The sequence below is a fragment of the Giraffa tippelskirchi genome, chromosome Y (genome assembly GCF_054371585.1).
Source record: "Giraffa tippelskirchi isolate mGirTip1 chromosome Y, T2T-mGirTip1v1.2.pri, whole genome shotgun sequence".
Lineage (NCBI taxonomy): Eukaryota > Metazoa > Chordata > Mammalia > Artiodactyla > Giraffidae > Giraffa > Giraffa tippelskirchi.
Genome location: NC_137290.1, coordinates 25,805,389 through 25,820,914, shown reverse-complemented (window position 1 = coordinate 25,820,914; position 15,526 = coordinate 25,805,389). Strand labels below are relative to the sequence as shown.

At 44.1% G+C, this 15,526-nt stretch overlaps 1 protein-coding gene across 1 annotated transcript in view; it reads right to left on the bottom strand.

Moving 5' to 3' along the window:
* Window positions 1-14,264, bottom strand: part of LOC145537569 (uncharacterized) — an 85,564-nt gene extending 71,300 nt beyond the window's left edge. The window contains exons 1-5 of the mRNA XM_081568264.1: window positions 14,199-14,264; window positions 13,562-13,744; window positions 13,376-13,519; window positions 13,167-13,257; window positions 12,687-12,968 (exon numbers count right to left, since the gene is read on the bottom strand). Of these exons, the coding sequence (XP_081424390.1) occupies window positions 12,687-12,968; window positions 13,167-13,257; window positions 13,376-13,519; window positions 13,562-13,744; window positions 14,199-14,264 (766 nt within the window). The remainder of the gene's footprint in view (window positions 1-12,686; window positions 12,969-13,166; window positions 13,258-13,375; window positions 13,520-13,561; window positions 13,745-14,198) is intronic.
* Window positions 14,265-15,526: the final 1,262 nt, after the last annotated feature.

Below are 15,526 nucleotides of genomic sequence, written 5' to 3'. Positions count from 1 at the left end.
AAAGGGCAACCACGAAAAGGTCCTTTCTCTCTCTCATCTTGCCAAAGCAAACAACTGGCTTTGAGCAGAGTGGTAACTGCTCTGAAAGAGTCCCATTCGAGCTCTTTTCCAAATTAAAAAACAAACAAACAAACAACAACAAAGCAGGAATATGCAATCTGAAAACTTTCCAGGCTTGACACACTTTTGGGGAGTTTTCATTTATACACTAAAACGTTTTAATTTCTAAAGGATATGGAAAGTTTAGTGAGGCAGTGGGGAGGGAAAGGAAAGGCCATGGAAAATTCCATTTGTCATAAAAATTTCGGAGTATATACTCACCTGCTGTCTCAAAAAGAAGTGAATTTCTTAAAGGTCAACACTCCAAATGTGACCCCACCCAACTATCCTACTTATATCAGACCTAGGTTGCAGTCTTGTACATTAAAAAAGGACTTTTTTTTTTTTTCATTGAGATACCACTTTATTTTTTTAAACTTTTAATTTTATATCGGAGTATAGTTGATTAAAAATGTTGTGTTTCAAGTGTGCAACAAAGTGATTCAGTTATGTGTGTATATGTATATATATATGCACACTTGCATGCTGCATGCTAAATTGCTTCAGTCATGTCTGATTCTTTGTGACTCTATGGACTATAGCCCGCTAGGATCCTCTGTCCATGGGATTCTCCAGACAAGAATACTGGAGTGGGCTGCCATTTCCTTCTCCAGGGGATTTCCTGACCCAGGGATCAAACCTGTGTCTCTTAAGTCTCTTGCATTGGCAGGCAGGTTGTTTACCATTAGCACCACCTGGGAAGCCCATATATACTATGTACATATATGTATCTATTCTTTTTCAAATTCTGTACCCAATTAGATTGTTACAGAATATTGAGCAGAGTTCCCTGTGCTATACAGTAGGTCCTGGTTGGTGGAGGAGGTATAGTTAGGGAGTTTGTGATTGACATGTACACATTGCTGTATTTAAAATGAGATACCACTTTACAATGATAAAATGTACAAAAAATTTTAAGGCTTGATAAGTCCAAGCGTTGGTCAGATAATTTCAAATGCAGAAAGAGAAACTTTTATATGCTGCTGGCAGGAGGGTGAGTTGGCTCAGCCATTCTGGAAACCAGTCTAGTGATTGCTCTGTAGTAAAACTGAGAAGAATGCATATTCTCTATTACACACAATCCCCTTTGTAATCATATGCCCCAGAGAGCCTCTTGTACAGTTCTGTAAAGACTGCATAGGAGAATTCTTTTTTTTTTTTTTATGTCATTCATAGCTGTATCCCCCCTGTAGAGAGTCTGGGAAATGTACCAAGTGTGTATGTGTGTGTGTGTGTGTATATTACACATATATTATATATATATATGGAGAGAGAGCAGTGGATGCTCCATAACAATGTGTTAAATATTAAATGAATGAAAATACAATTAAAAAATAAATTGGCAAGCAGACCAACACATGATTTCACTGAGGTTGTAAAAAGCACAAATCATAATTTTCCTGCTGCTTAAGAAAAAACCTTTTTAGTTCACAGCACATCATAGGAGATATAGAAGTTAGCATGCTCTCTATGAACCATCTCTTAACCTTATTTTATTCCATTGTGCCTCTTTTTCCCCGCCACACCCTCACTTCCATCCCCTGCCCCACTCTAATGTTTATAGCAAATCATTGCATCTTTATGTATTACTGAAAGATTGTATTTTACATGTGTTCTTACTTTTTGTATTTCAAATGATATTGTATAGATCTTAGCCACTTTCTTCCTTTTGTTTTAAAACTCAATAGATGTTAAACCATGGTACACCTAGTCCATTGAATTGTGACTGCTGTAGAGTATGTATTCCATATGAGATGTCCACCTTGGTTTAGTAATCCATTCTTACTGCAATAGACAAAAATCCCTTCCAACTCTCTACCACCAGAAACAATTGCCACCAAAAAAAAATAAAAAAGGACTTTTTAAGAGAATGCTGGAAACGACTGATATGACACATGTAAGTGGAGTCAAGGTCCTGAAGCGAGCTCCCTTAGCCTCTGCTCTGGGATCTCTAGCTAGAAAAGCCATCTTTCGATCTGAGGATTCAGTTTCTCTGTATAAGCTGCACTCCTAACTGAAGATCACTTGGAGGTCACCAAGCACTCTTCAAAACACCAGTCACTTAATAAACACATAAGTGAAAACACACCTTTGAAAAGATGCTCAACTGTAGTGTCTGACATGAAGCCAATTCTTCAAGACCGAAATCATCCTCAGGTGGCTCTGTATTTCAACTTCTGTGAATTTCCTCTAACTGACTTATTGTTTCAGAATGATTCTTTGTGTGAAATTCCCACCACGTTCAGAGGATCCTAAAGAAACTTCCTTCCAACACCAGTGAGAGGAACAGCTCAGCTTCATTTTATCACCTGGAGTGCTTTCTATTTAGAGGGGGAACATGACCTCTTTTAAAGCACTCATATGTTTTTTTCCCTTTTCACTTCAACTGCAGGAAGCTCAGGGCCAAAAAGGAAGAGTGATTTTGCTAATTCTGAAGGCCGACATAGTTATTTCTGTATACAAACTTTCCCTACATCTCTCACTATTTCATGTTCATTTTTCTCTCTCTCTTGATTTCCATTTTATCAGTATATCTGAAATCCTTTCTGGAAGCAGTGAAAAAACCCACAACTAAACAAACAAACTACTTCAGAAAGAAAGGAATAGTATAAATCTATCACTCATAGGAACACTGCCATCTGGGACCCAACAATTCCACAAACTTTATTGAAAAAATGCTACTCCCTTTGCTTTCTGCAGCATCAGAAGTGCTCCCTCAAACCCCAATCCACACAGAATTGGATGTTTCAGATGCCACTCATAATTTTAAGGGATGAGGTGGTGATCCATCCTTCCTTACTGACTCAACTGCTCTCTCTCTTCCTGCCCCATATCACTGAGAGATATTCCATCCTCTTTCAATGAATTCCAGGAACTGAGGTTCACAGTTCACAATGATGCAAACACAGAGGATAAAAGCTCAAAACCCTTCCCCCCTCCTTCTTTAAGGAGTGAGACTAAGAAAACCCCAGGGGACACAGAACTGAGAAGATGGGTCCTGTCAGAAGCTGCCCATTTTCTGTTTTGTCACTAAGTCGTGTCCAGCTCTTTTGTGATTCCATGGACTATATAGACCACAACACTCCTCTGTCCATGGAATTCTCCAGGGAAGACTACTGGAGTAGAGTGTCATTTCCTTCCCCTGGGGATCTTCCCAATCCAAGGATCAAATTTGCGTCTCCTGCATTGGCACGCAGTTTCTATACCACTGAGCTACATAATTAAACCTGGCTATCCGTGTATGAAACTCACAAAGTACAAGAGGTTTTATGGCCACAATCTCCAATTTGTTCTTAGGCCACGTTTCTCCTGGGCCCTTAATTAATCTTTATCTTTCTCGGGCATATCAACACTCACTTGCCAAGCCAGCTGAGAAATTCACTGACTGCTTCAACAATGGGCTAAATATCTTTTAAATCATTCCTATGATCCACTGGTATGGACCTAAAAGAAGCAGAAGGTATTAAGAAAAGGTGGCAAGAATACACAGAAGAACTGTACAAAAAAGATCTTCACGACCCAGATAATCACGATGGTGTGATCACTCACCTAGAGCCAGACATCCTGGAATGTGAAGTCAAGTGGGCCTTAGAAAGCATCACTAGAAACAAAGCTAGTGGAGGTGATGGAATTCCTGTCGAGCTATTTCAAATCCTCAAAGGTGATGCTGTGAAAGTACTGCACTTGATATGCCAGCAAATTTGGAAAACTCAGCAGTGGCCACAGGACTGGAAGGGTCAGTTTTCGTTCCAATCCCAAAGAATGGTGATGCCAAGGAATGCTCAAACTACTACACAATTGCACTCATCTCACAGGCTAGTAAAGTAATGCTCAAAATTCTTCAAGCCAGGCTTCAGCTATACGTGAACCATGAACTTCCAGATGTTCAAGCTGGTTTTAGAAAAGGCAGAGGAACCAGAGATCAAATTGCCAATATCCGCTGGATCATCGAAAAAGCAAGGGAGTTCCAGAAAAAAATCTATTTCTGCTTTATTGACTATGCCAAAGCCTTTGACTGTGTGGATCACAATAAACTGTGGAAAATTCTGAAAGAGATGGGAATACCAGACCATCTGACCTGTCTCTTGAGAAACCTGTATGCAGGTCAGGAAGTAACAGTTAGAACTGGATGTGGAACAACAGACTGGTTCCAAATAGGAAAAGGAGTACGTCAAGGCTGTATATTGTCACCCTGCTTATTTAACTTCTATGCAGAGTACATCATGAGAAACGCTGGGCTGGAAGAAACACAGCTGGAATCAAGATTGCTGGGAGAAATATCAATAACCTCAGATATGCGGATGACACCACCCTTAAGGCAGAAAGTGAATAAAAACTAAACAGCCTCTTGATGACAGTGAAAGAGGAGAGTGAAAAAGTTGGCTTAAAGGTCAAAGTTCAGAAAACTAAGATCATGGCATCTGGTCTCATCACTTCATGGGAAATAGATGGTAAAAACATTGTCAGACTCTATTTTGGGGGGCTCCGAAATCACTGCTGATGGTGATTGCAGCCATGAAATTAAAAGATACTTACTCATTGGAAGGAAGGTTATTGCCAACCTAGATAGCATATTTAAAAGCAGAGACATTACTTTGCCTACAAAAGTCCATCTATTCAAGGCTATGGTTTTTCCAGTGGTCATGTATGGATGTGAGAGTTGGACGGTGAAGAATTGATGCTTTTGAACTGTGGTGTTGGGGAAGACTCTTGAGATTCTCTTGGACTGCAAGGAGATCCAATCAATCCATCCTAAAAGAGATCAACCCTGGGTGTTCATTGGAAGGTCTGATGTTGAAGCTGAAACTCCAATACTTTGGCCACCTCATGTGAAGGGTTGCCTCATTGGAAAAAACCCTAATGCTGAGTAGGATTGGGGGCGGAAGGAGAAGGGGATGACAGAGGATGAGATGGTTGGATGGCATAACCGACTCAATGGACATGGGTTTTCATAGACTCTGGGAGTTGGTGATGGACAGAGAGTCCTGGCATACTGCAATTCATGGGGTCATAAAGAGCCAGACTCGAATGAGCAACTGAACTGAACAGTTCAGTTCAGTTGAACTGATGTTCCACTGCAGGCTCTGCCAACACGCCTGGGATGTGGCAAGTTTGAAAGAAGCCACTGCTGGTTCAGTCCCTAACAGCAGTAAAGGGAGAACTGCTAAGACTCAGGGCGCAGTTCACAACTAGGTGAGATTTAGCTTTGCCAAAGGACACTTTTGGAGTCCTCCACTGGGTAGATGCTACTGACATCCAGTTTGTAAAGGCCAGGGATACTGCTAAACATCCTTCAATAAACAGGACAAAGAACTGTCCAGCATAAAATGTCAATAGCGCCAAAGTTGAGAGACCTCGGGCCCATGTCAGCTAAATGCAAATATGGCAGAAAACGGGCTCAGGTGCGCATCATACAATGCTCCTTGGATTTCTACATACCTAAAGAATAACTCAGCAGTCTGGTGCCGCTCACACGGAAAGCCTTATACTCTAGTAAGAAAATGTATTTTGAGATGCCTGGGCAGTGTCAGGGGAGGTAAGGGAGAATAAACTTATGAAGGTCTTTGAACTGAACGTTTTTATCAATTTCAGACCTGTCCAATGTCTTAGCATCGAAAACCACTTGAGACATGTAAGTGAACATATTGGAAAGGAAACTGCTTAGGTTCAAAATGACCTGACTGCTAGAAGCAACTATTACTTTCTAAGAGACTTCTTCTCCTGTGCTCAAAATCAACCACATTGGGTATCAAGAAGGTTAAAGGTAGGCAGGCCCAGCTCAAGTCCTTGTCCTGCTCACTAACTAGCTAGATGACTTGGAGCTAACCCAAGCTTTGTTGTGCACACTTCATGATGTCTGAGGGTGACATGACATGTCATAGTATAAATGGCAATGTGACATTCAAAAAGCAAATCAGGAAACCAGAAACTGATACAGTCACTTACCAACCTGCTTGGGAGTTGTTTCTTTGGGTTCCATTCTAGGATTTCAACCCTCCAGCGCAGAAAGGTTTTTCTCTTAAATCTATGACAAATCTGCTCTCTGAATCAGAATCCAGACCCAAATGTACTCTTGGGGAGTCAGTCTCACCTTTTCCCTTCAGCTTATCCTTTGTGGGATGAGGAAAGGGTTTTGCTTTGTTTGAAAAGTTCTTCTCAAGCTGGTGCCTCATCTTCTCCTTGACTGATCTTGAGTCCACTTTCTCACTGGCTGGTGACGTGCTTTCAGCTCCTCTTCCATCTCTGCTGCATTCGACAATTTGGACTTTTTTTTTTTGTTGACAGCAGATGGCTCTTTTTCCATCTGAGACAACTCTGTGTTTTCAGCATCTTCTGGCTCATTCTTGGACCTCTGTTTCTCATCACTGTTGGGGTCACTTCCGCTACTATCTGACTTCTCAGTATCCCTGGAATCCCTGGGCTGGACAGTCATATAAACATCTTCTGAGATTTCATTTATGCCTACATTAAAAAAAAGAAAGAAAGAAAACAGGATGTAGCATACTCAGAGAAAAAGGAACAGGAACAGAAATCCACAAATATTTAACAGGCTCAATGCTGAAATAAAAAAAAAAAAAGAAATCAAATTTCATCACACTGGCCTGGTGGCGTTAGCAGTAGATTTAAGTTGCAGGTGAATAGAGGTGACAAATGAAACTTGCCTAGAGAGTGTTTCAGTTACTGACATTCAAAAATGACATCGGACCAAACCACGTGAATTTCTAATTTATACAGAGCTCAATCTTGGCAGCATAGGTAACTACTGGGAAACATAGAATGGGAGGAATGGAAGGGAACACTACACAGGATTTGTTAAAACTGATCAATTTTCAGTTCAGTAGAGTTCAGTCGCTCAGTCATGTCTGACTCTTTGCGACCACATGAATGGCAGCACGCAAGGCCTCCCTGTCCACCACCATCTCCCGGAGTCCACCCAAACTCATCTCCGTTGAGTCAGTGATGCCATCCAACCATCTCATTCTCTGTTATCCCCTTCTCCTCCTGCCCTCAATCTTTCCCAACAGCAGGGTCTTTTCTAATGAGTCAGCTCTTCCCAACAGGTGGCCAAAGTATTAGAGTTTCAGCTACAACAGCAGTCCTTCCAATGAACACCCAGGACTGATCTCCTTTAGAATGGACTGTTTGGATCTCCTTGCAGTCCAAGGGACTCTCAAGAGTCTTCTCCAACACCACAGTTCAAAAGCATCAATTCTTCAGCTCTCAGCTTTCTTTATAGTCCAACTCTCACATTCACACATGACAACTGGAAAAGCCATAACCTTGACTAGACAGACCGTTGTTGACAAAGTAATGTCTCTGCTTTTTAACATGCTGTCTAGCTTCGTCATAACTTTCCTTCCAAGGAGTAAGTGTCTTTTAATGACATGGTTGCAGTCAGCATCTGCAGTGATTTTGGAGCCCAGAAATATAAAGTCAGCCATCGTTTCCTCATTTATTTGCCATGAAGTGACGTGACCGGATGCCATGATCTTAGTTTTCTGAATGTTGAGCTTTAAGCCAACATTTTCACTCTCCTCTTTCACTTTCATCAAGAGGCTTTTTAGTTCTTTCTCACTTTCTGGTTAAGGGTGGTGTCATCTGCATACCTGAGGTTATTGATATTTCTCCCAGCCATCTTGATTCCAGCTTGTGCTTCCATTTTACAGATTAGAAATAAAAGAGGGCCTGAGAAATCCCTTGTCCTGGGACACAAAGAAAACCAAGACAGAGAGGCGAGGCCAGAGACATGGGTTCTTGAGTCACCACTTGGGCTCTTCCCACATATTCCCAAAGCATTAAGTCTTTTACTCTTTGTGTCCAGGACTCAAAGAAATAAACCAAGCTTTAAAGCAGGGAACGCAAACTCACAGCCCAAGAGCCATGTGGGGCGAGCAGACGTGTTATTTAGGAAGCAATGATTTGACCAATGCTTTCCAATCTTTCGTTATTTGTTGCTTATAACTTAGAATGTGCTGGCCAATTCAGAAATCTGGAAGTTTCACACAGAAATTAAGATTTTAGGCTTGCCTGAAAGAGCAGAAGACCTGGCCATTCTCGGTCACAGGGCTTCAAGGCTGGCTGGGGCTGAGAACTACTGGCCCATTTCGGTTGGGGGAGCACTGTCTCCAGGTCACCCAGCTGCCCAGCCCCCATCTGCCTGACTGCCCTGAAGCAGAGTCAACCACCATTGTGCTTCTACTGTTTTTCTACTTGTAACTGAGTCCAGAGGAAAAGCACCCATTTCCATGTCTCAAACAAAAGGAAAACCGATAAAACACCAGGAGTTTCCTACATATACAAGCAAAAATGGGGAAAAGTCTATTTCTAACAATAATTTCATTTAACCTGTTTATGTTTCCTACTCCCAGTAGTGAGCGTCATCCATCTGTAGGTAAATAATCCATTACCCTACAAGTTTGAAAAGAGGAAATCCCCATCGACTCTGTATTGTCTTCATTCTAGAGCAATGGTTACCATGATTGGGATCATGGAAGAGAAAATCGTAAAAGGGCAAGAGCCACAAACAGCCCAGCAGGATCAGGAGTGAACTATATCCACCTCCTCCAGGGCTCAAAGGGAAAGAATCTAAAAACCAAATCTGGTTTGATTTCTGGATCTCAGGGCTGGTGCAGTTGGTAACTAAAGGTCGGACTCAAGAATGACATGATCACATTTGCTTGGATACTGGAGCCCAAAGGAGGTGAATTCAGATCCTGCTCCTCTGCTTCTATTAGTTGTGTGACCCTGAATGGGTGAACTACCTCTCTGAGCCTCAGTTTCTTCCCCTGGACAATGGGTTTGATAACACTTTCAACCTTCCAGGGCAATCTTTGCACAGTGCAGGGGGGATAGGAAGTCCTCCATAAATCCTTATTGACAATAACAAATCGAGGAGCTAGACTAGCTGCCTGGAAGAACCCAAGAAAGATATGGACTGCATAGTTCACCTACGTCACTCAATGACCTAACCAAATGGGCAACCCAGCAAGGAGTGCTTTGGTTAGACAGCCTAGGTGACACCCAACTACAGCTCCTTTCTCACCCGAAGGTCCAGAGCACCCACTGAAAAGGAAACCTGAAGATTCCTTAAAAAACTCTAAATAGAATGACCATATGACCCAGCAATCCCACTGCTGGACATACACACCGAGGAAACCAGAACCGAAAGAGACTTATGTACCGCAATGTTATTCAAAGCAGTGTTTACAATAGCTAGCACATGGAAGCAACCTAGATGTCCATCAGCAGATGAATGGAGAAGAAGGCTCTGATCCATACACACAATGGAATTTTACTCAGCCATTAAAAAGAATGCATTGGAATCAGTTCTAATGAGGTGGATGAAACTGGAGCCTATTATACAGAGCGAAGTGAGCCAGAAAGATAAAACACCAATACAGTATATCAATGCATATATATGAAATTTAGAAAGATGGTAATGATGACCCTATATGTTAAACAACAAAAGAGACACAGATGTAAAAACAGACAGCTGGACTCTGCGGGAAAAGGCGAGGGTGGGATGATTTGAGAGAATAGCATTGAAACATGTATAGTATGTGAAATAGATTGGCAGTCCAGGTTCGATGCATGAGACAGGGTGCTCAGGTGTGGTGCACTGGGATGAATGACTCTGAGGGATGGGATGGGGAGGGAGATGGGAGGGTCGGGATGGGGAACGCATGTGCACCCAGGGCTGTTTCATGTGAATGCATGGCAAAAGCCACTACAATATTGTAAAGTAATTAGCCTCCAATTGCTATAAATTTTTAAAAAGAGGTAAAAAATAAAAAGAAAAATTAGAAAATATTTTAACTCAGTGACAATAAAAACACAGTGTATCAGAATTCATGAGATGCATGTCTAGAAGTGTTCATAATTTTAAATGCTTGTATTAAAAAAGAATAAAAGCCTAAGGCAATGGAAAAAAGAAAAAAAAAAAAACAACTCCCTCAAAGCGTTCAGCAAAGGCTATGTATAGGAAAGGTGAGGGATGGATGTGATTAGCTCTTGCAAACTTCTTGGTGTCAGATCTTGTGTTCTTGAAGTAAGTGGTGGTCAAATAACTGTGTTCCTGTAATCCTCGATGGAAGCAAATATTATTCCCTAATCCCTATTTCCCGAAAGGATAGGTCCCAAGCTTGACATTCACCCTCCACGGTACTGGTTGGGATGTGGGGGTTCCCTGTGCAGGCCGGTTATCCTAGTGATGGAGCATTCATCTAACACCCATTCTTGTTACTTCCAGCAGTGCCCAGTCCCAGGTGGAAGAGGCAGTTCTCAGTTCTCTGTGCCCTCCTCTTTCCAAGGCCCCCATACACTGTCCAGCCACCTTCAATGAGGGAGCCAGGTATCCAGCATGTAGCTGACCCTCAGCCTCCTCAGTCTACCCAGTTGGAGAGCTGGATCCTGTAGACTGTGACCCTTGCAGATTGCCACAATCATTCGGTCATGGAGGTGGGGATGGAACACGTTGGCCATTGCTTTGAAACCTGGGCCAGACCAGTCAGTGGCTTCAGCAAAGGCTCTGGGACTCTGCAAGACACAGCCTGTTCCCAAGCTCCACAGTTCATTCCCCATCCCAAGGCCCAAGGGCCTAGAGGGCTCTGTGGGAAGGCTGTAATATATCTCACTACACTCTGCTCAGAGGCTTTCTGTGGGTGGTGTTGGGGTTTCTAACTCCACTAAAGGTCTTGGGCTGAGGCCTAGCAGCACCGTTTTCCATCCTGCCTCTATTACAGTATCTTCCTTGATGAGCTTATTCAACCGGTGACTAAAAGTTGGTAACTTGGACCATCACGGGCCATTTCCAGTAGCCCGAGGACCACATTCTACTCTGTTTCTATAATGCAGGGATTTCAACTTCACAATGTCATGTGATGTAAAAGATTTCATCTTCCTCTAACTGAAATATTTAACTTAGAATAATGTCCCCATGGATATATATTGCAAACGAGGCTACCATTTATTTATTCACTGCTGGAATTATACTTGACATGTAATATGATTGAAACAATTATCATCGGGCTATAGTTGCATTACAATGTTGCTTTAGTTTCTGAGTACGTATGTCCAAGTGAATCCATTTTAAGTGTACATATATCCCCTCATTTTTGCATTTCCTTCCCATTTAGGTCACCACAGAGCAGAGTCGAGTCCCCTAGTACTTTAATTTTTCTCAAACTGTAACATTTTCTTAAATGTTAACTGGAGGTTAATTACTATACAATATCGTGATGGTTTCTGCCATGCATCAACATTAATAAGCCATAAGTATATCGGGGTCCCGCCCATCCTGGAGCCTCTCCCACATCCCATCCTACGTTATTTTTCTGGGTTGTTCCAGAGCACTGCTTTGCATTCCCTGCTTCGTGCAGAGGAAAATCCAAAAGATGATTTTTCTGTATGAAATATGTAATTTTCTCTATCTCACATGTGGGAACATGGGTGCAGATTTTTCTACGTGAAATAGGAAATATGTACTTCATGTTTGAAAATCTACTTGTATAATTTTTTCATCATATATGGAATCTTGTCTGTTTCACATGTCGATATCTGTGCACACGTTTTCCTACATGAATGGGGAATTGTAGATATTTCAGATATGAAAAGTTGAGCATATGCTTTGCTGCCTGAACTCTGAAGTTGTATACATTTCCTATGTGAAAATCTCAATGAAAATTTACTGACATGAAGTGTGCAATTAAGATATGGGAACAAACAGGGAATTGGAATTCTATTTCATAAAAGAAATTCTGGGCATCAGTGTTTCTTCGTGAAATACTTAATTCTTTGTATTTCTTATATAGAAAATAATAACTGTCCACCATGAAATATGGAGTTCTCTGTATTAACTGCATCTAAATCTAGGCACTAATTTTCCTTCATGAAACTTGAACTTCTCTATATTTCACATCTGATGATCAGAATGAACATTTCCCTATGAGAAATAAGGAAATCTTTGCATTTCCTGTAAACCATTGGTTCTTCAGTCTCTGAAACACCTGTTTGCATTTGTTCCCTGTGTGTTACACGTGTGTGTGTACACGTATGTGCTTGTGCCACCTGTTCCTCTGTGTGTGTGTGGTCTAAGTTAGGTGCTCAGTGTGAAACACCAGACATCCTAGGAGGCAGAGTGTGAGCGTTGCATCTATCCAGGCACTTAACGTGAGTGTGCCCAAGTTAGCTATGTGGTCAAGAGGAAGAGAGTAAGCAATGGTCAGGAGGAGCATTTTGGTCCACCTGAACCACTTGCAGGAGGAGCTCTGCTTCTCTGGGAAGTGCATCTGCAGAAGCACATCCTTAGCCGCCGGGGTGCCTGCTCTAAGCCCTGGGCCAGGGGAAAGGCCAAGAGCTAAAAGACAGCAGGCCAGGGGCTCCAGGGTGATTTGGCTTGGGGCTGCTCTGTGGGGCCCGAAGAGCGAGCCGAGGAAAGTGTGCTGCTTCATCCTCAGAGGATGGCTACATTCCTGACACTGCTCAAGTCTAAGGCACACGGTTAGGGACGGACTCTGCAGGCGGTGAACTTTGGTGAGGTCAGCGGTAACAGCACCTCCCCCACCGCTCCCCACCCCCACCAAACCCACTCTCTGCCCGTGGCTTGCCGTTTAGATCCAAGGTGAGCACCTGTGTCCCTGACGTATCCACGAACCCTGTGTCACCTGTGTGAATCCCTGAGCACACAGAGTTGCCCGCTGCCCCAGTGGCAATTTCAAGCTTGACAGTGGCTGCAATGTCACCTTCAGATTCCATGCCTTCGACTCCAGCTGGCCTGGCTCGCCCAGTCGCTGGTCTGGCACATCTAAACTGTTGGTCAGGCAAACGGCTTGTGTGGACCGGCACACTGTGCACTGAGCCAACTTGGGCACCTGCGTGCCCAGAATTCCAAGGGGTGTGTCCCCTGAGAGAACGCCTTTCGACTCCATTTGATGGGTTCTGTGATGAGGTCTGGGGGTCAGGATGTAGAGATCAGCTCCTTCCCGCCAGCATATTACCCGTGCGTGGTGGCATACGGTTCTGCACATGCCTGTCTCCCTTTCCCTGCTCATTGGCTGTGGGCAAGTAACCAGTTGGTTGTGCCACGTAGACTGCGGCCAGTGGGTGGGCTTTGCCGGCCGCCGGCTGTGCTCTCACGTCCAGCTTCTTCGTGCCTCTGGGCTACGGCCAGAACACCATGGAGAGTGGAGACGGGGCCAGAGGAAGGCGGCAGCACCCCGGGATCCTGGGTCTTAATTGTGAGGCTGGGTCTTCACGAGAGAGGGACCCTGGGGCCTACCTGTATGGTGGGGGTGGCAGAGGCTATTGAGGCTCCAGGTGGTGCACCAGGCGAGGAGGCCGCCCTCTTCTGGGTGGAGGTGGTAGAGGAAGGTGTGACCCGGAGGAGGGCGAGTTGGCGGGATTCGTGCAGGAGTTCCAGCTGCTGGTGTTAGACGTCATGGAGGAGGTGGAGGTGGTGGCCTACGAGGAGCAGGAACAGATGTCCTCGCAGGAGCAGGGCCAGGAATATCCAAGCCCCAGAGCTCCCAGGGACCAGCCCGCTCTGGAGGCCCTGACAGCCCTGCAGGTGGAGCTGGATTCCGTGAATAAGAAAGCCCAAAGGGCCCACATTTGCCTGAAACACAACTGCCAGAGGCGGAAACTGAGTCTAGAACACAGAAGTGCCATCATCCAGGGAATCCGTGGATTCTGCAACGATGTTGTTTCCCTTGGTGTGGTGCTTGTGGATTTTTTTTTTAACCTGGGTAATTGCAGAAGCGGTTTAGAGATCTGGCAGTTCTGGTACAAAATGTATTTTTTGGATGCTGGGTATTGGTTACCGTTCTGGGTATCTGTTCCCGATATTCGGTGTGATGTCGTTGCTGTTCTGGTTAGCACAAATTGCTACTTGGGCTTTACTTGCAGAGGTCCCAATCAGAATCGTCATTAGCACCAGGGACTCTTCAGAGAAAAGGCTTGTCTGGGATCCAGGTCTTCTCTGAAAAGCTGAGTGAATTTGGGGGTGAGGTTCGGATGTGTAAATGCTCATGCTGTTTGTACGTAGGAGTGCCTGATTTCCAGAAGTAAGCTAAGTTTTAGGAGACTGAGATGGAGCTTAGGACCTTTCCTGTTAGGAACAGAACCTCCTCTGGTCGTGCATTCATAGGTACAGCCTTGGGGCTTGTCATGCCTTCATACAGTCTGTGTTAACAGAAATGTGAGGAGTTAACTCGTCGCAAGTTGAAGTCAGATAGTGTCATTCTACTCTTTAGGCTAGATTTGTCCTTCTAGCACTTTTTTCCTCTAGCATCTAGAGGCTTCTTGACTTAAAGCAGTTTATGAACCACCCCCAAATGTCAGCTATGATGGCTGACCAAGATGAAGACATGCTTCACTTCATGACCAACTTGAAGGTCAGGCAGGGGACACTGATAATTGTGGAGGGAAGGTGACTGGGGAGGGGAGAGGACATGATTTACCCCTGGAAACAGGAAAGGACAGCTCTTCTGTAAAGAGGTTTCACACCCACCCACCCTTACCCCACTCCCCACACTTTGTCCTGGCAGGTGGAAGAACTCAGGCATCCCACTCATCACTGCAACATCACATTGTCCTTCTGGAAGAATAGGTATTTCCAGAATGAAGTGATTGTTAAGGACTATCTCATTAATGTCACTGGTAAGAGGCAGGTCCTTGGATTTGGGGAGTGGGGGCAGAAAAGTGTAGGTTGAATTGGAAAGTGATTTAGGTCTTTCTCCCATACTCCTTTTCCTGCAGGATATCGAGCATCTCATTCCACCCTAATTCACTGGAACCAGGGAATTGTACGTAAGGAATACAGCCGCAGGCACCACGACAGCAGCGTTAACTTTTTCAACTGGTTCTTTGACCACAATTTCACAGGATCTGACCGGATTGCTGAGGTAGGGTCCCACGCGGCCACTGGGCCAGAACTGGTGATGTATGTTGGGGTTCTTGGCGTGCACAGAAGGGCTCAGGGTCTGGCCAGCCCTGTGCTGACTTCCTTCATTGCCCTGACAGATCATCCTAAAGGATCTGTGGCCCAATCCCGTGTGGTACTATATGAGGAGGAAGGCTCTGCCACGAGAGGAACTGGGAGGATGAGAGGTGAGGAGCCCAGGGATTGGGCACTGGCATAAGTGTTTCCCAGAAACTTGGGTCATTTATTTCACTTGTGGGGAAAGTGAGACTCTGTGGAATGCAGTTTAACACCAAAGAACGAGGGAATCCCCAAGAGACAGCAGGAGTAGACAACTGTAGTGAAAAACAGGTTCTAAGTAGAGAAGCTTGAGGTAGATGAAGTGCCCTGGTCAGGGCAATGCCACTCTAATTTATATCTGACTCAGCTGCACATCTCTGAACTGGCATTCCATGGCCAACAAGGCTACTCTCAGGCTCCTCTTAAATTGGGGCCCACCTACTATTGAAG